This window comes from Genypterus blacodes, unplaced genomic scaffold (assembly GCF_046128005.1).
Source record: "Genypterus blacodes isolate CSIRO-AG114 ecotype Tasmania unplaced genomic scaffold, CSIRO-AGI_Gbla_v1 ptg000057l_1, whole genome shotgun sequence".
In the NCBI taxonomy this organism is placed as follows: domain Eukaryota; kingdom Metazoa; phylum Chordata; class Actinopteri; order Ophidiiformes; family Ophidiidae; genus Genypterus; species Genypterus blacodes.
Genome location: NW_027466869.1, coordinates 2,483,419 through 2,507,854, shown reverse-complemented (window position 1 = coordinate 2,507,854; position 24,436 = coordinate 2,483,419). Strand labels below are relative to the sequence as shown.

The 24,436-nt window shown below is 46.6% G+C and overlaps 2 protein-coding genes across 5 annotated transcripts; one reads left to right on the top strand and one right to left on the bottom strand.

Moving 5' to 3' along the window:
- The first annotated feature begins 1,227 nt into the window (after positions 1–1,227).
- Positions 1,228–4,202, top strand: cited4b (Cbp/p300-interacting transactivator, with Glu/Asp-rich carboxy-terminal domain, 4b). Its single transcript, XM_076152732.1, has 2 exons — positions 1,228–1,468; positions 2,626–4,202. Exon 2 carries the CDS (start codon positions 2,635–2,637, stop codon positions 3,499–3,501), a length of 867 nt encoding a protein of 288 aa, XP_076008847.1. The 5' UTR covers positions 1,228–1,468; positions 2,626–2,634; the 3' UTR covers positions 3,502–4,202.
- Positions 4,203–10,848: 6,646 nt separating this feature from the next.
- Positions 10,849–22,454, bottom strand: LOC143002584 (polycomb protein SCMH1). 4 transcript variants are annotated; one of them, XM_076152751.1, is made up of 17 exons: positions 22,343–22,454; positions 21,597–21,726; positions 20,448–20,517; positions 20,189–20,266; positions 19,930–20,000; positions 19,535–19,769; positions 18,968–19,056; positions 18,596–18,842; positions 15,408–15,649; positions 15,078–15,278; positions 14,416–14,542; positions 14,128–14,328; positions 13,674–13,841; positions 13,466–13,591; positions 12,183–12,317; positions 11,524–11,657; positions 10,849–11,277 (listed from the first exon to the last, which is right to left on the bottom strand). In XM_076152751.1, exons 3-17 carry the CDS (start codon positions 20,470–20,472, stop codon positions 11,158–11,160), a joined length of 2,199 nt encoding a protein of 732 aa, XP_076008866.1. In that variant the 5' UTR covers positions 20,473–20,517; positions 21,597–21,726; positions 22,343–22,454; the 3' UTR covers positions 10,849–11,157. The 4 variants fall into 4 exon arrangements, with proteins under 4 accessions (XP_076008866.1, XP_076008869.1, XP_076008867.1 ...); XM_076152754.1 differs by having other exon boundaries at positions 15,078–15,275; XM_076152752.1 differs by having other exon boundaries at positions 15,408–15,646.
- Between the last annotated feature and the right edge of the window lie 1,982 nt (positions 22,455–24,436).

The following is a 24,436-nucleotide window of genomic DNA, read 5'->3' as shown; positions in this document are numbered from 1 at the left end:
TGCATGCAAATATCTTTGGTCTCAAACAGATGCAACACTCAAATGTGCGAGTTCCAGAAGGTTTGGACTCATTGCCTGCCTTCTCGTATGCAAACGACTCCATTTAATGCCTGTGGCCCAGGAATGGAAATAAACACAGTTGTGTTGCATTTTAAAATGCTTCTCTGGTCATATTGTCACTAAATGAACTGAACCTGCACTGAACACTGTTCTACAAAGAGAGTCCCCATCCACAGCAGGGATGTTGATTCTGTGTTTTGTTTGGACTGACTGGCTGGGTGAGTTTCTCAGAAAGTGCCCACACCTGGGAGTGGCTTTTAACACCAACTCAAAGTGGCCGGCCAATGTCAAACAATGGCAGATGCCTGCCAGTTGTTGTCCATTTATAGGAGAATTCCCTGAACAATAGATTGGCTCGCTCGCCTAAAGTGGTTCCATTCATTTGCAATTGCAGGCAAGAGGTCCTTGTCCTGAAGTAGGCAATCAGACATGTGCAACAGCAGTGCGAAGGTACAAAGACACAAACACACACATCCAGGGCTCTACATGTGCGTTAAGTGAAAACACAAACATCTCTGCGCATGTCGTGCAGTAAGTTACATCGCTGCTGCAGCTAGTGAGGCCTAGAATAGCTCACACGCTACATTCCTCTGCCCTCTACTCCCTCAGTCAGGCCGGCACACACACAGCTGACTGGTGGGTCACATGGACCAACACAGATATCTTGGGAGACTCTTGAGTGTGTGTATGGGCTGCTGCAGATCAGTCGGGTGCAGGCAAACTTGTGAACAGGAAACAGAAAAACTACACGAAACACACACACCTCCAGACGTAGGCATGCATGACTAATCATGCAAGCTGACTGCAATCAATCAGTCAACCAACAAATCAACATATCTCAAACTCAAAAGGTACATTCCATCTATCTATCTATCTATCTATCTATCTATCTATCTATCTATCTATCTAATCAGACGCAAACTCAAGAGCAACAGTTATTTCTGAAGACAAAAAAGGTGCACAAATATTCTCTCACAAAGAAAGAAAGAAAGAAAGACAGAGAGAAAGAGAGAAGGGGGGGGGGGGGTATTTAAATCTGCTACTGTGTCACAGTTCTCCAGCAAGCAGCCCCCTTTTTCCTACGCCCATGCACAATTATATTAAGTAGGGCCAATAGGAACAAAGAAGAGGCAGGACCGAGGCTCCACCTCTCTCCGGCTGCCTTCCTCTGAGCTTTTTAGATGTACATAATCCCTGAGTTGACCCAGAAAATAGGCAGTCGTTTCAAGATCTGATGCGGCAGTCTTTGTGCTCACCGTCCCCGTCTGAGCATGAAGCGTAACCCTGTGGAATACACACTGTAATCCCGAGGAGCTTTTGCCTGGTAGAAGAAGAACTGTTTTAAAAGGAGAGAGAGAGACGGAGACGCTGCAAAGTCGCGCAACTTTGTGAAACGTCGCGTTTACGGGTAAGCGATTTTTATCGGATTTATTTGTTGCGAGAGATTTGGGGGGGTTTGTACTAGCGTCTGTGTGTGTGTGTGTGTGTGTATGGTGGTGGTGGTAGTGGTGGTCTCTGGGGCTGCTGCTCCATTGTTTGCATTGCCGTGTTTCAAACTCGGAGGGGTAAGAAAGGGGGGGACTGGGCATTATTGAATACAAACGCTTAAACGAGTCGATGGGATGTAATCGGGGGAAAACGGGAGGATTTGCTGTATTTTCCTGCCTTGTGTGAAATGTGGTGATTCAGCTGTTGGGGAGATGTTGCATGATGTCAGTGTTCTTTGTTGCAACCTTACGTGCGTAAAATGTAACCGCTTCCCTCTGTCTCATCTGACACGCAACACAGATGATTGCTTAAGTGATGCGTTATGCGATGCACGTTTGTCTTATTTTCTCCTTTTCAGTCACGCATGAATTATCCAGCTAAAACGCATCCAAACAGTGTAGGATGTTAACCGGTCGTACCAGTGTGAGCTTTCATTCCTGGGCACAAAGAGGGAATGATCTGGACAAACTAGACACTGGAATTTCATTCATTTCGAGATTTTTTTCTTATTGTTCGCCCGAGAGGCAAAGCAATCCTGCAGGGTTGTTTTTGCGGAAGCGTATCTGTGGTTTGACTTGAGGTGGCATTGTGACCATGCTGTTAAAATGGTATCTTTGTTTGTTTTCAGTGAAGATGTAAGGAGAGTGGAGTCAGTTGGCTGCTATAGAATAGGGTTAGACTGCATTTGCAGTGAAATCTCCTACTGCAAATCACACATGGCAACATCATCACTATTGTTGTGCTGAAGATTCATTCACACATGTAGAAAGGGAGGGAATATCAGGAGGAACACCTTTAAATATAAGACAGGAAGGTGCAACATCTCTGTGTTTAGTGAATGCACAATGGTGCAGTTTCAGCATAATACAAACAAACATAAGGTTGCCCAAGATGGGATTTGTTGCAGGGCTTCCGTGTCTGTCTTCTGTCAGATTGCTCTAGATTACATGCGTGTGCTAAATCAATTGGTAACTCATGCATGACATATGTTGCTGCTCCCTTAAATGTCCCTACTGCTGCAAACACGGTGCCCCCTGTGTTGTCTGACTCTTAACAGTGTCTTCTCTTCGCATCTAGACAGGAGGCATGGCAGACCATCTGATGATGCCCATGAATCACAACTCAGCGGGCGCCAATCTCCACGGCTACAGGATGGGCATGAATGGTGGCCTGCAGGCAGGTCACCAGCAGCATGCCAATCAGCAGGGCATGCGGGCACTGCCCAATGGCCAGATGATGCACTACGGCGGCGCCCAGGCCAACATGGAGACGGCCATGAGGCAGCGGCAGGGTATGGTGGGTGGGCCTATGAATGGACAGCTGAACGGGGCCCAGATGGGTCACCACCAGATGACCTCTGGTAACATGATGTATAATGGCCAGCCACAGCAACAGCAACAACAGCATCATCCTCAACAGCAGCAGCATCAACAACAACAACAACAACAGCAACAGCAGCAGCAACAACAACAACAGCAGCAGCAGCAGCAGCAGCAGCATCACATGCATCCACAGCAGCACCAACAGCACCAGCAGCACCAGCAACAAGCCCAGCACCCTCAACAACAACAACAACAACAGCAGCAGCAGCAACAGTTCATGAATGGAGGGCTAACATCCCAGCAGCTTATGGCCAGCATGCAACTGCAGAAACTCAACACTCAGTACCACGGACACCCACTTGGGCCAATGGGCGGGAACCACATGGGACCAACAACCCAGTACCGCATGAACCCAGCCCAGCTTGCTAACATGCAGCACATGGCGGGGCCGGCCCTGGCCCTGAACGGCATGGATGCAGACATGATAGACGAGGAGGTCCTGACTTCGTTGGTCATGGAGCTGGGCTTAGACCGGGTCCAGGAGCTGCCTGAACTCTTCCTGGGCCAGAACGAGTTTGACTTCATCTCAGACTTTGTCAGCAAACAGCAGCCCAGCACCGTGAGTTGCTGAGAGGACCTAATTTGTAATGGAGAAGGAACGAAACGGAGACTGAAGAGTGAAAATTATCCGTAACGGATGACACATGCTCATCTCTTCGATTTTTATTTTGCGAGCACCTTCCAGTCCAACTAAGCCAAGACGCAGTGCAGGGTGCACAGATGAGACCTCTGGATATCCACAGCCAAGGCACAGTGTTCAAGTCTCACCCGTGCCTGTGGCCAGAGGGTGGTTGGTTGGCTGAAGGCCCGAATTTCGCCGCTCCCATGTCCTGGACATGAATGTAATAAAGTAACGATGACATTTTCAAAAGCCACTCTGAACAATGCTATGACACTGTGTAGCCTCCAATCTGGACTCTAATGGCTGTCAACAGTAAACAAAGTTGTATTTATTTATTCCTATCTGAGAGAGTTGATGCAGAGAATGACCACCCACAGGAATTCTCAACTTTGGGAATCAAGTATTTTTTTTCCTTTTTTTGCCTCCATTTCTTCTATTTTTTTTTGAGAGGAAATGATGCGAGAGAATTCATCATTAAGGCCTCTGTTTATGATTTTTTTCTCCATTCTTTTATTTGGGCTAGATAAACACAAGCTCAAAGGACAAGGTCATCTATGAAAAGTCAGGATTTTATACTGCAAAAGTCAGAAGTACAATGTTCTCTCCACATAAAATGGTGCACTTTAGGAAGAGTGCTGCCTTTTGAGATATGATGGTCTGAAAAATCTACTGCTTGTACTGAACGACGCTGTAAAACTCCACAAATGTCCACACTGTTTGTGTTCTATTGGAGATGTAGAACCGCCTTAATCACGCAGATTCTTATTTATTGGTTGTTTATATATTGTCCCCCTTTTGTGGTCAAGATGGGGCTGGGATGGTCTCTGTGAAAGGGGTTTTGAGGATCAATAAAGATGGCCTGGATAGAAATGTGGCCTGCTTTTCCATTCATTGCACAGACAGCTCTTCCCCCAGGCAGCACAGAGCTCACAGAGTGCCTAGGTTTGCCTGTGGGTGAAGGGAAACCTTGAATTCTTTAAAGTCACGGACAGAAACGTTTAAGCCAATGCAACATTTATGGGTTTTGGTAAGGATACACAGGAATCCAGGTTCTCTGTCTCTTATACTGATTTGTATCATTGTGTGTGTCATTGTTCCTCTGTCAGGTAGTTGAAGGGAGCTGTGTGTGTTTGACTAATGTGGATATACATCTTATACTGTTCCTCGATTTTACTGATGATCAACAAAACATATCCTATACCTCCACAATAAGAGTTGATCACAATACTCAAATAGGTCGACAAGCTTAAACCGCATTTGAATAACATTAGTTTCCCTACAACGCCCCAAACATTTGTTCGTTGCTGTGTGGGTGGGGGAGGTGAACATGGCCACAATGTTTACTCTCATGGGGGTTGAACTGGTTTGTAAGCCCTGATTTGGAGAAGCCCGGTGACCTTTTTCCCCTCACCACTAGTTCTATTGCAGAGTATACAGAATATTGACCATCGTGATCTCTAAACAAACAACTTGCGCCGAGTCAAATCACAAACTCTCCATTAGAACCAAAGCAAATCAGTTTCCTCTTATAGCTGCAGTCATTATAAAAAGGAGGATGGTTATTCTCAGGGGTGGCAGGAGTTTGTTAGATTGTTCAGTGCCTCCAGGCTGTGAAATGCTCGATTAAGGTCATGTTTGGGAGCGTCACCACCACATTTAGCACTTTAACAACAAAGGCATTCTTAGTAACATGGTGAGTAACAAGGCATGATTGTTGCCTGCACCCAGGAATAGTGTTTGCTGATTGCTCAATTTTTGTCTCGACCTCTGTCCTGAAGGCATCGCCGTCTATTTCCATGTGTCTCATTGTGTGTGAGCTCTGTGTGGTCTCGCTGCCACACGTAGCCACCGCATCACAGAGGGTGCGTGATCCAAACTGAAATGACTTTGACGGTAACAAAGATCGCTTAAGGTTACACGTGTATGTCTTGATTTGACTGTCGTATAAACGGTTCATAAGTAGGCCAGCAGCTTTGGCACGGGGCTCTTTATCGGTTGCAGGTCCTTCATATCCACTGACAATCTGGTGAGACGCTCTTTCTGCCCGGTAGCACGCGGGGTTCCTGGCACACCGTCAGAACTCTGTCTCCTTGTATATCTCATAATTGTAAGCTGTGTGGCAAAGGTTCTTGTTTAGTGCCAATTAAATGCAGAGCTTTGGTTTGTTTCTTAATTGTGACTCCACAAGAACAATGGCCGACGATGCGGAGCAGCCCTGTTTGCTCTCCCAATCCCTTGTTATGACTGCCTAACGGGCCGGTCTAGACTGCCCGGCCTAAGCAGGGTGGGACGCAGGAGACGTTTGCTGTTGCTTCTGTTATTCTTTCTCTCCTTCTCAGCCCACCCACAGCAACTGCTGAGCACAACACTGTCTTCCTGTGGCAACTTGTTGTTTCTCTCAATATAAGTCAGAGCAAAAGCCACATTCTGATAGAGGCACGCAGCCACAGTGAAAGAGAGAGAGCGAGAGGGCGAGGCTGATGATGAAGATAAGAGAAAACGCTAGGATCCCTTCGGTTTGTAGACAATTAGAAATTAGGTGGAGGGAGTTTTTCATTTTCAGGCGCTTGGGGGGTTTCTTCTTACTTGGGTTTTCCCACAGTACTTTGATGGTTCTGTTCATTAAACTTGCACAAGATGTGAACTGAAGCTGCAGCTCACACACACACATCCTCCTCTTCTGTCCCACGCCTGCGTATGAACTACATATATGATCCAAATATGTCAGAGCGTTGAGGATGTTCGCTTGTCCGGTTTTCCTATTCCCAGCCTCGCCTGAGCTCTGAGTAATCTCAAGCACCTCACACCAGTGACGGATAGGTGGTCATTTGCTGTTGTCACGCATGGCCAGAGCCTCACACACAACACACAAGCGCACACAAACAGGCATTAGCACACAACCTGATCAAACAGGCGAACTGGGACACCTCAATATCGGTGCCGAGCCAGGGAACGATTGCTGTGTGTCTGTGTGTGTGTGTGTCATCTCTGTGTCATCTCTGTGTCTCATCTTCACACCTACGCACACGTATGTTTACAGACGATGTGTCCTTCATCTGTGTAAATTCTGAGCAACGGCCACGTGTTTGCAAACAGATTGCACAGCGATTGTTGTGAAATGAAAGTTTAGTGTAGTCATGTCAAGAATCCCCAAGTGGGGAAAAGTAAAGCAGAGCGCGAACACATCATGAAAGTGAGAACCCATGTGCGACTTACTAATTTATAGAAAGAACATTGTAGAAAGAAAATACTTTCCCAGATGAGTGGATGAGTTATTTATCGATACTGGTAACATGTCTGCATCTGAATCAGTGAGGGTGAACATGAGGAAGACGCGTGTTTGAACTTGTCGACTTTCTAACAACACCACTGAATGTTTTGAAATGTTTCTGGTGCTAGATAACTTAAGGTCTGTGGTAATCTTTGAACATGTGTGTGTGTGTGTGTGTGCATGTGTGTGTTGGCAGCAGGGGTGGGTAAATAAACAGCAGATCCCTCCAGGCAGGGTTCATTCAATGGACATGTCGCTCGAGTCGAACTTCCTGATTTTCAAGCTTGAACGGTCGCCTCGTGTCTTGGCCTGACGTGTCTCAGGCTGCTGCTTCCTCCCTCCTCTTCCTCCCCCCCTGTTTCCCAAAATATCACAAATGCCTCTCTGTAAATATATCAATTGTTGCACTATTGGATTCAGCATCTCTCTCCCCCCTGCGGCTTGAAAAGCAAAAAGCCTCGGTGGCTGGGGAACGACACAGGCCTTCTCTCTCTCTCTCTCTCTCTCTCCCTCTCTCTCTCTCCCTCTCTCCCTCTCTCAAAACAAAAACAAGAAGCAACATAATCACATCACGCATCTTTTCCCAGAGCCACATAGTTGAGCTTGCGTCTCTCTGTAATTGTTTTGTTTTTCCATATAAAAACCTGCTGAGGAGGCTTTTTAAATGCAGCCCTGCTCTCTTGTGCATGCAGCCTTCCGGAGGTAAGTGGCTGATTTTAGCATGTTGGGGCAGGTGACACGGAGGTTGCCTAGTGACTGGCGACTCCTCCTTCAGCAGTACACGCCCGCCCCCCCCCCCCCCCCCCCCCCCCCCCCCCCCCAACACACACACCCCCTCCTCTCCCTCAAAAAAAAATCTGTTGAATGGTTTTGCCAGCTCTTTGAAGGGAAGGGAGGGGGTGGTAAATAATTTATATCCTTTGCACAAAGCTGACACTTCTCCTGGGCGATGGCTCGACCGCACCGAGGTGTCCCAAACAAAGTCTAAAGGTGGTAAATATTTAAGAGCAGTGTGATTTACATCGTCCAGAGCCAAACTTGAGCAGAGCTGTGGTTTCTCAATAGTGGCTGAATGTCCACCTAACCTAAGTTGACCGTCGGGATCTGGGATCTGTGGCGTCTTCTTGAAATGAGCAAAACAAACTCTCCATAGATTATTGTTACACGGGGAGGCAGTAGTCGAGTGGGTAGAGCTTCCGCTTAAGAACCGGAGGGTTGCCGGTTCGAGTCCCTGCCGAGGTACCCCTGAGCAAGGCACCGAACCCTCAATTGCTCCCCCCTCTGCGAAGGGTGGTAATATAATGTAATGTAAGTCGCTTTGGATAAAAGCGTCTGCCAAATGATCGTAATGTGTCAAACGGAGCTGCTGTTTTTAGAATGGCAGCTTTTCTACGTTAGACCAGGCGGCGGGCGAACAGCGAAGGCCGTTTTTGTGAACAAGCCTTTAAGCCCGTGAGTTAATCTGGTGACAGTGACAAGCACGAGCTACCATGAAGAGAGTAGGTGGCTACAGACGCAAGGAGCAGGGAGGGGGGGGGGTCGGAACTAATAGGAGACGGCAGCTATACACGCTCTCCTCGAGGCTTTACGAGAGCTGCGTAATTCTACATCTGCTATCAATGTGTTCTAAGTGTTTTTAGAGGAGCGGAGTGTGGAGAGGTTTTAGTATTTTACGTGTGTGAATGTGAAATATGTGATCTATGCCTCTTAGTGGAGTTTCACACTGCCAGAGAGCTAATACCCGTAATGCCATGTGACCAACTTTCACATTCCGCTCGTCATTGCATTTACTTCACTGGGAAGTCCTAAGATTAGCCTCCAAGCCGTCAGCAGGCAGGTGTGTGTCTTTGTGTGTGTGTGTGTGTGTGTGGATTACCATCATCTGATACTGTATTAGCTCCTACAACAAAAGTCACCAGAGACTAAGAAGTGAAGGAGGTCGATGTTGTTTGTGAATTGAAGGGGATGAAGTCAGCCGTTGGTTTCTGAAACGTTACGGCACATTAGAAGTAAGTCTCAGTGGTGTGTGGCAAAGCTTAAATTGAGTCTGAGCCATTTAACAACAACGCAACACAGGTCAGAGGTTATCCACCGATCAGCATGCTGTGGAAAAATGTAATTGTGAAACTTACACATTAAATTCATGCTACGCCAAAGGTTTGCACAACTTCCAGTGCTGAAGGCCAGCAGGACCTGAACCCCCAGCTAAAAGCACACAAGCTCACCTGAAACCCCAAAGGCATGCTGGGAATTCTGGAATGATTGACTCAGCTGGAGAGGAGGAGGAGGCGGTAGAGCGAACACATTACTTTTTTGGATTGGTTCTTCTCCAACTGTGCCCACACTGAGCACAGTGCAACACACTATGCTGGGTAGAGTGTGTGTGTGTGCCCAAGTGTGATACCGAAAACCTGAAGCTAAGACCGTCCTCACCGGTATGACTGATGTGTATGTCTCAAAACTTCCTTTCACACATACTGAAACTCGTTGTGTGGTATACGACTGTTGGGCAAAGACAGTTGGCTGATTCAGGCGCAAACCACAACATTGTTGGTAAATATCAAAGGCAGGATTTCCCATCAGCGTAACGAAGTTTCAGATCACTCAGAAAAACACAGATCATCTTCCTGCTTATGTGTTGTTAGAGAGCACAGTCATAGTCCCTCTCTACTCCATCAGCACAGCAGAAAAGGTTGAGAACAGCAAAAATCTCCACATGTTGTTTGGAGTCTGAGGTCAGTGGCCGAGAGGTAAAATGAAATTCCCCTCACAGCCTTTGCAAACACAACATGCAGCGCGAGGCGCTGTTACTTCTATAAATAGCCCCGACTGCATGCGTTACACTTTGTCTACTATTACACATCAACAAGCACAGACATCACCCAGGAGCTCGTCAGACCGTATGTGGTGGAGCACGTACAGATCCCCTGTGCTCATGTGCTCAAACGCACGTTCTCTGACATATCAGTTACAATCAGTGGCCTTGGCCAGTATTTACAACCCAATGCTACCTTTTCCTGTTTTCACTCAGAGGATGTGGTTAGATTTACTGTATTATATGTTGCACGAGTTGTGTTAAGGTGATGGCTGGTCTCGCCCCGCAGGCCTGATCGTCCTCTCATGTCCCGACCGAGCAAATCCACAGCCGTATTCACCAGAAAGAGAGGACAATTAGTGTGCATGACCATAACAGAACCAGCATGGAGGAAGATCCGTCCAATAAAAGCTCATTCATTACACTACAATGATTATGGAGCAAGGAAACAATAGCATCCATTTTAAGTCCTGCTCACACAGTATAAAAATATCACAGAGATGATCATGCTGAGTGTAGCAGATGGAGATACAGCCACCCATGGCACCGCATGTCAGAGTCCCAAGGAGAAACAAGAAGGAGGCCGGGCTGCTCAGAGAGGCGGACACATGCTGCCCTCTGCTGGAGGACGCTTGGAAGTGTACAAGTTGGACAAAATATGAAATACAATGGATGCTTGCAAAGATATTGTGTAATGATTTGTAGAAAACATTAAAGGGATGCCAGAGTAGAAAATACATAGCAATTTACTTCTTACATATTTATTGAACAATGTTGAATATGATAGGGCTCTCCAAGTAGGAACTCTAATAATATAGTATAAAAATTAAAAAAGTACAAATTACAAAGACGAGACAAGGCATTGTAAACAACATCCAGAACCAGAGAGAGGAAACAGATTTCATCATAGCTGGATTTTCAGAATCCTTTTTTCATAAAACATGACATTTCTCCTCCCTATAATTAATAATTTCATAGCTGCAAAACCTTACGCCTCATTCAGAGACATCCATCGTATGCATTCCCAACTATTGGGATGAAATGTGTGTGATTTTTTCCTTCCTTTGGGGATTTTCTTCTTTTAGTATATCCAACACAAACAAAAATACAAGTCCATAAATTCAGGAAGTACAAAATATGAAATGTACAGAATAACTGTAACAGTATATGAACAGGTTTAAAAAAAAAAAAAAAAAAGAGGCTTTTACAGTTAAAATTGCCACATCTGACTCTTCAAGTTATACTGAAATGCAGAACAGATGATAAACAGATACGTGAGTGATCCTGCATGTCCCATGCTGCCTTAGGGCTGGATTGTGCTACACAAAATAAACATTCCTCATTGGATGAGGTCAGGATGGGGGTATGCAATACCAGATATGTGATCTGATGGAAGCTGCTACATGTAACTGGTCAGCTTACAGTATGTCCAATATGTAGTGCATGATATACTGACACCTGGAACAGGGAGGAGGGAGAGAGTTTAGTCCTTTGGAAGGCCGTGGGATCCCAGACCACTTCAAGGCCGTTTGAGTTTGTCGATGTGAAAGGTCAGTTTGAGGGCGGGGCCGAGCTTCAAGCCCATGTACTTCATCATCATGTCGCTGCGCAGCAGCAAGAGCGCTTTGCCATCAATCTCCTGTAAGAGATGGATTTTAAGAATAGTTAAATTATGGAGTACAGTCACCAGTCATGTACTTTAACTATAAATGGACTAGATTTGTCTAAAATCCTAAAGTTTTCAACATTACGCATAAACATTAAGTACAGTCTAGAGATAAGTTAGAACATAGAACATTGTATTAAAACATTTCAGAGAAAACACATATTCTAAGTGTAAGTATTTTTATAATTGCAAACACTTTCATCATAGGTGCATACACACATGTTTTCTGAAAAGGTCCGCATGTGGGGCCAGCACTGGATCTATGTCTCTGATATACTGCATAACCTCCTCCACCGTCCACAGGTTAGGGTCCTGGCCGCTGGGCCTGGAGCTCTCCAGGATACTGCCTGAGCCTGCAGGAACAGGAGCAACACGGTCATAAGACAGCTTCTTCATCTGCCTACACTTTCAAACAAGACGACCCCGCCTCTGTAAATAGTGTCAGAAAAGCACCTTGACCAAGTTCTGTTCTTGGTGCAGCTGCAAAATCATAACATGACAAGAATGAAATATGTATTATTGCCATCTCATTGTGTAACTGGGCCAAAGCTGCCCTCTGCTGAGTGATGGAGCTGAACAAAAAGACGTCTTCTTTGAGAGTTGCAGACCACTACAGTGACCAGAACATTGATCCGTGTTCTATTATGCATGCGTGAAATTGGCAAGCTGCCATAGTGTGTGGCTCTACACGGCCGAACACACACAGGTTTGGAGTGCAGATCTAATTTCCGGTCAGCGTGGCGATGCTTCCAGCCGTTCCTTTGGAGCCCGCAACTGCTGCCACAGAGTAGGTCAGTGGCTTGCATGGTGTGTGAATGTGTGTTATCACAGATTCAAAAGGGTTTACAAGATGGAAACATCAACTGTCAGTCCTGTACCTGTTGAGTTGTTGTGATTGAGCAGCTTGGAGGGAGAGCGCAGGCCGGGGGTTTGTCCCGGTGACTTTGGCGAGAGCGGGCTCTTCTTTAAGTGCTCCGATGAGGCCACCACACTATTCTCCATGTAGGACTCACCTGAGGACAACACAGAGCCAACAGTCAGGGAGACGATAGCAGATAAACACAGCACACACTGATTCACACTCTGGCATTCCGTGGGCATTCCAAGTTCATCTTTAATAGGGAATATTGGCTTTTAATATAAACCTGTTCAAATATTCCATTAACTTAAGTAAAAGCTAAGGAAATTGAGCTATGATTAAATGATCAACCTTGTGCCCCAGCAGTTAATGATGCCCACTCTTGGCACAACAGCCTTGGATTTAACTGCATCGTATTATGCGATTATTGGACGATTTACAGCAGTATCTGAATTAAAGGTGCTGTATTTATGTGGTGCATCACAGACAGAGGATATATATTTTACATGCAGGTGGAGCACTAATTTAATGACTTTCTATAATTCAACTTGATTCCATTTTTACATCGCAACCAACTCCTGGATCTGTGAAGCCACTGTAACAGACCAATTCAAAGGCACTGCATCTTTGAATCATCACTAGTCCACAATATCCCATCACTCTCATCTGCTGTCTGATTAAGATCCATTCCCATCATTCATAGCAAAAACAACAACATTCAAAGCCATTGATCACTCGCAACGACTCAGACATTTTGTGGCCCAGAGCAAAATGTCTCACACTGAAAATGGACATCTTAGTCTAAATGCAGGACACAGCGGTTGTAGGAGGTTGATGTATTATCCTCCATTAAAATTGAAAATTAAACTCTTACTTCTGTAATAGGGCAATTATAGCTGTTCATTACACGCAATATTAAAGAGCCTTATTACAGTGAGCCGTTAAGTCAGAAGACCAGACTTTCTGCTTTCTCTGTCCAAATATTAACGGTTCAACTCCTGACTGAACATACTGACATCCAAAGTCAATGTTTCAGTCCATGTTTCCTGAGCTTTGAGATATTTGTCCACTGGATCAATGAAGCAGCTTAAGCCAAGAGCACCGCTGGCAGAAGCTCCTCCCCCTTTGACGACTTGCATCGTGTTCCTGGGTCTATAGCTCTTCCAGCGTGCTTGTGAGAGACGATGGTGTCATTAAGGTTAGAGAGAATCCCAGCCTCTAAACCCCAGTCCCTGTATATTGTATTTCTACAGCACGGGTCATTCATTCATTCACCTACACAAAGTCACATCGGCCGCATACCTTCAATAGAGTGCCGGGAGATTTTGGCCAGTTTCTGGGGCAACGGGCTGTTGTAGGAGTCCTGGACGAACCGCTTGGTCCCTCTGCCTGGGCCCGTGGTGAGGCCTTCCCCAAAACCTCTCCTGTCTGAAATCAGCACATGCGTGAGACGGAAGCCAAGACGTACGGCATGGTGAGTGGAAGCAAAGCGTGCAGATGCATGTGGGACCTGTGTGTGCGGGGCTGTCGTAGTGGAGGCCTCCTCTGGCTACAGGCTGGCTGCCAAACAGAGGGTCGCAGTGAAGGTTGTGGCAGAGTTTCTCCAGGAAGCGCAGGACGTACGTGACGCTGCTGACCGTCGGCAGCGTCAGAGTGTGCTGCTGCTGGTCAAAGAAGGCTGGAGGGGACACACACAGGGACAGGCAAGGTCAAAGGTCAAAGGTCCCTCAAAGATGGTGTGCTGTGCTATCCACTGTTAGATATGGACATTTAAAAAAACTCAAATGTGATCAATGTGATGTGTTATGAGGCACATGGACAGTAAAACATAAATAAAGGAAAAAAACAGGAGAACAAGGGGAAACATTACCCAGAATGCAAAGGAACCAATCATTTATTTGTCTTAAACTGCCCCGACATTGTGTTTCTGCAACACATGTACCGTTGATCTGAATGAGACCTACCTGAGATGACTTCGCCCCCGTGGCCGGACTTGAGGCAGGAGAAGACGGTGCTCTGGTTGTGGGCGGAGTCCACACAGGCCTGGACGCACTGCTGCAGCACCGAGGAGGCCCGGCCCGGCCCAAAGTGGTCCGGTAGCTGCTGGATGCGGCGGTGGTCCAGATGAGGGCCCACCTTGCCGTACTTGTTCAAATACACGCACACTGGAGGGGAGAACAGCTGTTACGACTTAGCTGACAGACGTTTTTACAACAGAGGGCGATGTTCATAAAGCACGTGAGGCCACGCACCTGTGGGAGCCTGTAGTGCAGAGTTGGGGATGGTGGCGTTGTCCTGGGGCACAGTGCTGGTGTCCGGCTCTGGGGTGCTGCTGGTGGGGGATGTGGGGACTGCATTAGGGACCACACGTGGTTTTCTCTATGTTCAAACACACACACACACACACATTCAGCAATTTTACAGCTTTTTCCATTATCACTTGTACAGTAGCTGCTGGTTTGAACAAGACCAGTAAACTCTTTAACTTTAATATTAAGCAGCAGTGTGTGTGTGTGTGTGTGTGTGTGTGTGTGTGTGTGTGTGTGTGTGTGTGTGTGTGTTCATTTTCAAAGGCGAAAAATCACATAGTGCCAAAGCCACGTCACCACATCCGCTTTTGTGCCAGATGATGCGACTGTTACCATGGCTACACTAAGCCTCTTAAAAGGAGGCAGTTGCATACACTGTGAGCAGCGTGAGGTTATTAGAACACTGGGAGTCCCAACACTTAACAGCCAACTAGCATGCGTCAGTGAATTATGTCCCTGTGTCCATGTAGTGTAGTGTCCAATATGATAAGAAGAGAAGATAAACTGAGTCAATTCATTATGGCACGCTGACAAGAATACCATGTGTCTTTTCCCTGTTCAGCGATGCCTGTGTGAGTGTGTAAGTGTGTGTGGTGGAATCCTACCTTGCTGCCAGGCTTGGGCCCCCTTTTCTTTGGGATTTTAATGGCAGCAGACTCCGCCTGAGCCTGGGCCTGCTGCAGAGCCATCCTCTGCGTCCAGTTGGCCGGCAGCCGGCCCCTGGGTCGCCCCGGGCCCGTCACAGGCCGCCCTGGTCCAGCCATGGCCCCTTCCAGCCAGGCCGCTCTTTTGGCCCAACCCAACTGCTGAGAAGGGAAAGTGATGACAATGAGGTGCTACATCAAGTCAAACATGTCAAGTAGCTGTTACGACCAAGTGGATCGTTGTCACTTTGCAGCCTGATCCCATGCTCTGCTAAGCCACATCACGCTCACCTTGCTGCCAGGCTTGGGCCCACGTTTCTTGGGTATCTTGATGGGCTCCAGGCCTTTCCCAGGCTGGATACTCTGCGGCCCCACCGAGCCTTTCTGACTCCAGGTCACTGTTAGTTTGGTTTTCCTGCGGCCTGGCTTACGCCCTCTTTGACCTGGAGGTTTGCCCACCGCGGGGGTGGGGGCCATGGCTGGACTCTCCACGCTCCCGTCTGTCAGAGGCCCCAGGCTCTTCGGCAACACTACTGCCAGAGAAGAGAAGGGGGGGGGGGGGGGGGGGGGGGGGGGGGGAACCAGAAAACAGAAGTGGATATAAAAACAGGAACAGGGGGAAAGGCAGTTTGAACACACACACACACACACACACACACACACACACACACAACACACAACACACACACACACCTTTGTTTTCTCCATTATTACAACATGCATGATCATCTCACACCACTGTTTGTGTCACGATCATTGAAGCTGAATCCTGATTTCCCTTTGCAGGGCTTGTAACTGCAGTGCAGCTCGGGGGAACGACACTTCCACAGCACTCAAGGTCACGAACGCTCAGCAGTGGAACAGTTTCTCTCTTGTGCACTTCCTCCCTGCGTTATCATGAGCTCGTCTCACTGGCTGTAATTGCAGCGGAGGTAAACTGGCAGCCTGAGGACTGCGCGCCGCATCGATCAGGCTGCTGTGTTCTCACCGGGAGAGCTCAGAGTGTCTCGGGGCGAGAGGTTACATCAAGAGGTGTATTCATTAATGTGCTCGGCCATGCGGCTCACTTGGGTGAATTTCAAGCTTTGCCACGAAGCTGCATGAAGACATCAGGCAGCTCTTTGCTTCATAAGAACAAGTGCTTTTCTATCTACTGCACACATGAACAGAAGTGTAAGTGAACGGCGACACAGTGCTCCTCCTCCTCCTCCTGCTCCTCCTCCTCCTCCTCCACAGAAGATACAATTGTCCTCACACCATTTCTCTCGGGGCAGCCTTTCCCTCTGACTTGGAGTGGATAATGTTCCTCGACCTGTCAACACGTCGCAATCAAGTCAACCCGTGTGAATTAATGATGCAAATTGACACGTTTAGGTTTTCTGACATGGTTGACAGTAAAGGGACCAGTGATCAACGTGGCAGGTTGGATTCATTCTCCCGTGTTTCAGGATTGAGTGACATTTAAAAGAAACGCTCATACATGCTGATGTGCTCCCAATACAACAGTGACTGATCAACAAACGTTCCTGCCAAACCGCTGGTGTTTCTCTCTTCACTCGCTCGGAGTAGATGTGTGTCTGGGACGAGTGTGTTGTGCGTTTCAACAGAACTGAATAACAACTAGACAAATATTGTGACTGCTACTGTGAGAGAAGGGAAGAAACGCGGCGTGAAAGATATCAAAATGACATTTTCTAAATGGGACAATGAATCAAAACGTCTGTCTTTTAGACGCACGTCAAATCCTTTTTGGCTCCAATTCAAATGAAGGAATGAGTGAACGGCTTTAAATGCCTACAGAAGGAGACGAGGCCCTAATAAAGAAGCGGGCTGCTGACAGCTGCGAGACTCTTCAAATGTATCACTGCAACTCCCACTCGCAAATGTCCTCTTTCTTTCTAGAGGGGAAACGTTGCCAGAGTTTCATTCCTCTGCCTGCCACCAGCAGTGAACAACGTGCATGTGGTCAAATCATTAACACGGCCTGCTTTCAAACACACAACCAAATAAACCAGGTACTTCAAATCAGAGAACACGGCTGGAGTTACTATGACAGCGTGTCTGTAAACACAACCACAAAGAAAAATACAACCATGGCATCAGGAAGATAACTGGCTTTCCAGGCACCTGCAAGCCTACACACACACACACACACACACACACACACACACACACACACACACACACACACACACACACACACACACACACACACACACACACACACACACACACACACACACACACACACACACACACACACACACACACACACACACACACACACACACACACACACACACACACAAAACTGCAATGGTATTTATCCTGGATCAGCCCTGGGCAGATTTAGGAGAGGAGTAGTCCCATCATCTTCCACAGGTCTTGGCATGTGCTGCTGTGTTTATTAAACACGTTAACATCGATGCACAGCCTGAGTCAGCGGGCCGCCGGCACCATCGAGCGGCAGAAAACACAGGAGTCCTCTGTGATTGTCCGCAGACTGGACAACGCTTTAAAAAGGTGTGAGGAGCCAGAGTTGTAGTGTTTGCAGCGAACAAACGTGCAACAAGCAAACTGGTGTTTTTTCCCCTTGTTCTCTTCTGAGTGCAGTGAGTTCATGGAGTTCACCCAGTCACCACTGCCAGCTCAGAGCTACAGGGAGACAACTCCTCAGAAGCTTCAAGGCTGCCACCACCAGCACATTTATGCATTTCCATTCATTTTCCACTCACCTCTCCGGCCCAAAGCAAAGTCAGAAAAGTCTGCAGCTGTCCTCTGCTCCTTCCTCTCCCACTGCCCTGTCCTCCTCTCCCACTCTTCCTCTGTGATGCTCCTCCTTTCTCCCTTTCTGCCCTTCTCCGCTTCCCTCCTCCCACCATCTGCCGACAGTGTAAACAATCGTCCTCTAACGGCATATGTCTCCCTTTTCCGCTTTGTTCCAAACCTCTTCTCTTAACCCGGTTCTCTAATCGGACCCTTTTGGCCAGAATACCAACAAGAGGCCTCTGTAGGGGCATGTAGGCTCCTCTCAACCACGTCATGCCCTCTGACTGTGCCAACTGGTGGAGCGCCAGGCCTTCATAAAACACAAGCTGCCTACAAAGACATGTCCTGCTTTCCCCCTTTCCTTTTCCACGCCTTCAGATGTTAAGTGTTCTGACCCCTGAATGGTTGTGACCCTGTGACTGATAACCCCACTTCCTCTTGTTGCTCTTATACTTCAAAAGGCTCGACCCTTAAGCAGAAGGAGTTCACATGGCTACGTCGACTGTAATGTTACTAACTGTAAGGAGTTGCTGGAGTGTATTTAGGAAACACGCAAAAACAAAAGAGACGAATCAGCAAACCACAGGCATTTCACCGTTATAAATCCAGATGGAGGCGCCACTATTGCAAAACATTGTTAAAAAAGGACTAGAATGTAACAATCTGAATTATTGGTTGCTGTTGGGTGCAAAGGGGTTCAGGGCTCTGACCTTTGGTGCCCGGCGGCTGCAGGTTGTCCCCCGTGAGGGCACACCAGCCCACTGGGAAGATGTCGCGGGAGTCGTATCGGCAGTAGTAGTCGAAGGCCCCGCGCCAGCCGTCGAAGGTGACCAGCACCTCGACGCCTCGCAGCGCGCCCACTGTGGCCGGGCAGATGAAGTGGGGGTTTTTGCGGTCCACCGCCTCCAGCTTCATGCCCACGTGGAAGGAGTTCTGCTCCGGGACGGGAGGCTCCTGCTGGGTAACAGGGCAGGAGAGGAGAGGGGGTCAGGTATGAGGGTTGACAGGAGTGAGTGTGCACTTGTGTCGTGTTTCAGTGTGCAGACATGCGCTTGTTGAGCTTGTGAGCCTTGTACAGGTACCTTGTGAAAGATGCGGGAAGGTGCCATCTCTGCTCCATTCAGTGTTTTCAAAAGGAACATGGGCCAGGAGGAAGCATTGAGACGGAAACCTGAAGGAGAGAACATCTTGTGAGATCGACTCCGGCTTCGATGCCTCACGGCTCGCCAACGTTTCACTACTGACTGCCAATGAATGAATAAGGCAGGAGCAGGATCCATGCTCATTTACGCAAAACGTGTTATAGGCTCTAAGGAGAAGCTCACCAAAACATCAACCAGTCTGTTACGGTGGTTTGATTTTATCTAGTAGATCGTAGGCAGCAGCAGTAGGTAAGCAGATTATACAGTGACCCTGTATTCAACACTCAAATATCCCAGGGAGAGACTTTGAGCTGTGCTAGTATCTTATTTATAGTCATTAGTGTAATACTATCATGGTGACATTCAAGGATGACAGTCACTGACACCTAGTGGACAATATTAGCATAACACAAATGCTGTAAAGTCATAGGTCCACTTGTCAGACAGCTTCTTCACTGTAAAGCTTTTTGTTTCAGATGCTTTTGAGTATTGCGTCGGTGTCCTCACCCAGAGGCGGCTGCAGCATTCCTCCATTCTTTTCACAGTTGCCAATAGGCTGAATCTCAGAGGAGTCCACCAGGCGCCAGAAGTCGTTCTTGTTATCGGAGCCGTCCAAGCGCAGCCGCAGCCGCGAGCCTGTCAGGCCCACCACAGTGGCAATGCAGGTGGAGGTGGTGTTCCGTGGATCCTGGGCCTCCAGCTTCATGCCAGCTTTGAACTCATTAAGCGGAGGTGCGGGGCTCTAGACGGTGACGATACACAAGCGTTAAGATTGGTGACAAAGATTGACAAAAGGAATTTGTCTGGTCAAATAACCTTTGAACGCAACAGAAAGACAACACATGTCTTTGATGAAAACTAAACGGAGCAAGACCGTGTGAGGACCCATCAGTCTCACTCACCTGCCTGAAACAAGACGCAGGAGCAGCGGTGGCGCCCGTCTCCTTCAGGTATTTCTCCCAACTGAAATGCCCTGCAGGAGAACAGAGAGAGATCATAACATCAATTTATCAGCTTGCATGTTATGTTGTCTGAGTGTAGCAACAAGGAAGGTTGCTGCAGATCCAATACTTACCTTTTAAACTATGAGTAATAAAACAATGCGGAGCCAAATCCTCGGGCGCTCTTTCCTATTTGAACAACTGTCAATGGATTATTTACCTTGGTACAGTGAGGGCACCCGGGAGGGCCGTCCACTTCGGGGATGTTTGATCCGTCTGGCATCTTTCCACTCTATAGCTAGAAGAGTCGACATAGGGAGAGTAAGCTGTCGTGCATGAGCAAACACCATCCCTGCTCCAAACATCGTCTGGGATTACAAGGCTATTACATGATAACATACCCTAAATATGCCACGCAACTGGTTCAACCTGTAAGCTACGACAATGACCTACAGATATGATATGACACCCATCCTTACCTTTCTGTGGCACAGGTTTCCTCATGCTCCAACAATGCTGACCAAGCTCACGACACAACAGTGGCCCGCGCTGTAAAATCAGTAGGGAAGAACACACAATTAGAGAACTTGTGTCTTGAATCTACTACGGGATTTACTGTTACAGGAGAAGCAACTTGATTATATAACTTGCAACAGTGCATTTGTTTGTCACAATTATTCAATAATCAAACGTGAAGGAGCCTTAAAAAGTGTTTTATGAAGGTTTATGATCTTTTTATATTAACTAAATACAAAAGCCATATAATACAAAGGCCATTGTATACATGATTTTATTTTCTTTCATACGCAAATATCTATCTGGCTCAAAAATCTTTTATCTTACTCATCTTAAATTTGCATCACAGCCAAGCAACTGAACTTTCAGAGTTATATGCCAACAATAAACAGGTTGCTCTGTCCCTTATCCTTCTTTTTAAGCCATTTCACAGCACCAAGTAATGCCAAATACTCAAGTTATATCAGCTGCAATCAATTTTCATCCAGCATTGTGCATTATTACTCATAGTTTTGCAGTACCTTGATGCAAACTCATGCAAAGTGAATTGGCACAAACGCAATAAGCACTTTTGCATGGCACATATGTACCTAAATGAAAATCCAATATCGGGAATTGTGCAAAAATAACATATAAAATAAATATTATATAAATAATAGATTGTCCCCCCTCTATGTTTTGTGAGATAGACGTGTGTGACTTGGTAACACCTGTAACCTTGATCTTGGCCTCACTACAAGCCAGACACAGCACAAGGGTCAACGGGTCAAACTACTCCAAAGCATATCCTTCCACACTTTAGTTTCTCTGCTGGTCTGGTGCTCACAGTCAAGGATCACCCGAAATAACCTTGAATTTAGTCTAATTGTGATACAGCCCCACAGGCCGTTCACACAAAAATGACACACTCCTGCTTTAATGATTTTAATACGCTTAATCTATCCTGCGAGAAAGTTAATTCACAAGTTTAATATTGACACACAACAATCAACAACAAAACCAAGCGACTAAATATTTAAATCAGAGAGGAATAAGATCCTAACTACACCATAAGTAGCTTTAGTGAGAGGACGGAGTGTGTAAGTGTTGTGTTGTTGTGTAAACAAACCTACCTTAAAACTTCATAACCGTTTAGGAGCGTTTGTTTCTCACGGCTGATGTTCTTTTCAATAGAAGTGCGCCTTTTTCCTCCAACAAGGGGGATGGCGTCCAAATTAAAGCGACCCGCTCCCGGTTTTCCGTCTGGGAAAGTGACAGGACAACACATCAGGCAAAACCTCCCTGCTGCCGGGCTGGAAAGTCGGCGTCTACCTACAGAGCTGCTCGCCTGGCAGTGGCGTCTAGCGGGGCGACAAGTTTTCCATTTAGAGCCCAAATATCCCGTCCCGTCCCGCGTAGAGGAAATGTGTCGCGCTCCATTCAAAACACAAAGCCGACACATGGGAGCTCCCCCCTCCCTTCCCCCGCCCGCCCCGCGTCTCAGACACATTTGCATGGACGCTTGCGTTAGAAGCTCATTTAACGTCACTTTGGCGTTAATTGTGGCGTTCGCGAGTGAATTACCTGCCAGTGCTATTGAGTAGCGAACATAAACACACCACAGAGAGACACAGAAAGGTGGCGTGCGACCGCTGCAGACCCGCACACACATCCAGCATGCTGCTAAATAGACATGCCCACTGCCAGGATGCTACATTAGCATGCTAGGTGGCTCGCTAGCTCCTTGACCTGATTATAAATATTAGCATTAGCAAAATGGGAGCGTACCAGCGCGCGTGAGCTAGCCAGTGACACTTTGGGCTCAACGGTGAAGCCGAGCCTACACGAGACGCTGCTGGGTATAGCCGAGGTTGTTTACCTTGCTTTGTAACGTGTGTGTTTGTTTCAGATGTAGATTTAGCGCTTGTCCGCCATTTTTCCCTCCACGATGGGGAGGGGGTGTTTTGCCAACATTTCTTGTTGGGCAGACAGGCGGGCAAGCTGGAATACTGGCGGAGTGGCGGGGAAACAGCGACCCCTGGTGGCCTATATGGTGTATTTAACGAACGAAGGCCACTATAATAAAAACGAATATTTCTGTAAACGACCATTACATTAGGTAGTTTAAGGATATAAGAGACTGTGTATTGAATTTATCTGAACAACAATATGTTTATTTATTGCTGTTGGGTAGGATATGCGAAAGTACAAAGTGTATTTGTATAAGTAAATGTAAAAAATAAATGTAAGCATGCCATGCAGAGAAATGGTTTGTATCCATCTATCTATCTATCTATCTATCTATCTATCTATCTATCTATGTATAGCAAATCCAGCTCACGCAAAACAAGGCCAAGGTCTGTAACCCTCTTTTGTAGTACAGGAGATGGCTGTATCCACAATCAGCTGCTACAAAATCTGGAGAATTCTGTCATCTAACATGCATGTATCATTGTATGCTTGTCACACTTTAAGACATTTTACACACCTGCAACAGGAGCCAACAATTTAGTGAACAAGAACAAACCAATTTATGGATCACACTCACAGCAGACATGTTGACTTGTCAAAGCAGGAAATGCTTGGGTGTAACTAATAACATTTTTGTCCTTTTAGGTGTTTCAGTTGGTCAATACACACTATAGAGCCCTGGCACTAGGACACATAAATGGAATGCAGCTATTAACACATGGATCAGTCACACCTGTCTTTGACAAGACAGACTGTCTCCAGTAAAAAAAGGTCTGTTGAGGAGCTGGCAGAACTTCACTACTTGGCAGGAATGATAGAGAAGGGGGCGGTGTTGAAAAAGAAGACTCCAGCAACTATTAAGTACAGTTAATAACACGTTTGTTGTTTGTTTAAACCCACACATTGTGGCCCACATCTTTTCACAGGGTCATCACAAAGAATGTGTGAAATAGAATCAATTTAGTATTATATAAAAAGACACAATTTCTCTTCTCCTTTTTCAGTTTGACCAAAATAGAAACGACACAACACAATACAACAAAGATCATGCTGTGTTTAAAATAAGGGCTGAAAACAATAGCCTATATAAATCCATAGAAAAAGCTAACTTATGATAAGGAGACTTTTATCACAATATTAGTAAACACATTCAATTTGTGTACACAATGATTGTAAGTAAAATGGTTTATTTTCCAATATAAATAAAATGGGAATGCTTCTCATTTCAGTAAAAGTTATTACTGCAGTGAAACGGCACAGAGATTTAATTCAGACTGGATATCCGCCTCCAGCCCAACTCGAATCAAATTTGATCATCCAAACAGATTATTCCAAACATAACTTAGGCCACACTTCCACAATGTAACCATGGCAAATCATCAGTAAAATACAGGATGCCTGCAGTTGTGTAATAAAGCGAGAAGCAGAGTACAATGTCTTGAAAGGTATTGCAGATGAATTGTGTAGGAGTAAAAATTTGAAATAGAGGCCATTTGGTGATGCCATGCCAATTAGACCTGGATAGCAACTGTAACTATGTGATTTGGAGAAACACCCAGCAGTTCAATTGTCTATAATGGTCACCTGGCAGCACTGCTAATGCCCATTTCAGCCTACGCTGGGCAGGCCATGGCCCAGTGGCCCCCTGCACCCCAGGCAATTATGTTTGGTTTCACACGGTGAAAAGGGTTAATTGGCAGCACCCACGCGCCTGATTGGACCTGTTTCACGCCTGTCGGCCTTCATCGCATCAAAGGAAGCCCCAGTCCACCAGGCACACGTACACACACACACACACTCTTACACACTCTTACACACTCAGATACACACCTCACACACACCTTGTGGACAGACTCTGTACTTAAATCTAATGTTCTAATTACTGAATGAATTGTGGGGGAATATAGGCACACACTTAAGATGTGACACACATCTCCGTGAGCACTCCCTATCTAAACACAAGCGCGTGTGCACACACACTCTCGCTGGTGCCTGCTGTCTT

Excerpts from the sequence above, each read along its gene's own strand:
- LOC143002584 (XM_076152751.1), bottom strand. The coding sequence starts at position 20,472 with ATGAGGAAACCTGTGCCACAGAAAG. Across the intron at positions 15,279-15,407 it reads GGCCCAAGCCTGGCAGCAAG|CAGTTGGGTTGGGCCAAAAG; the intron begins GTGAGCGTGATG and ends TTCCCTTCTCAG. Across the intron at positions 14,329-14,415 it reads TGCACTACAGGCTCCCACAG|TGTGCGTGTATTTGAACAAG; the intron begins GTGCGTGGCCTC and ends TCTCCCCTCCAG.
- cited4b (XM_076152732.1), top strand. The coding sequence starts at position 2,635 with ATGGCAGACCATCTGATGATGCCCATGAATCACAACTCAGCGGGCGCC.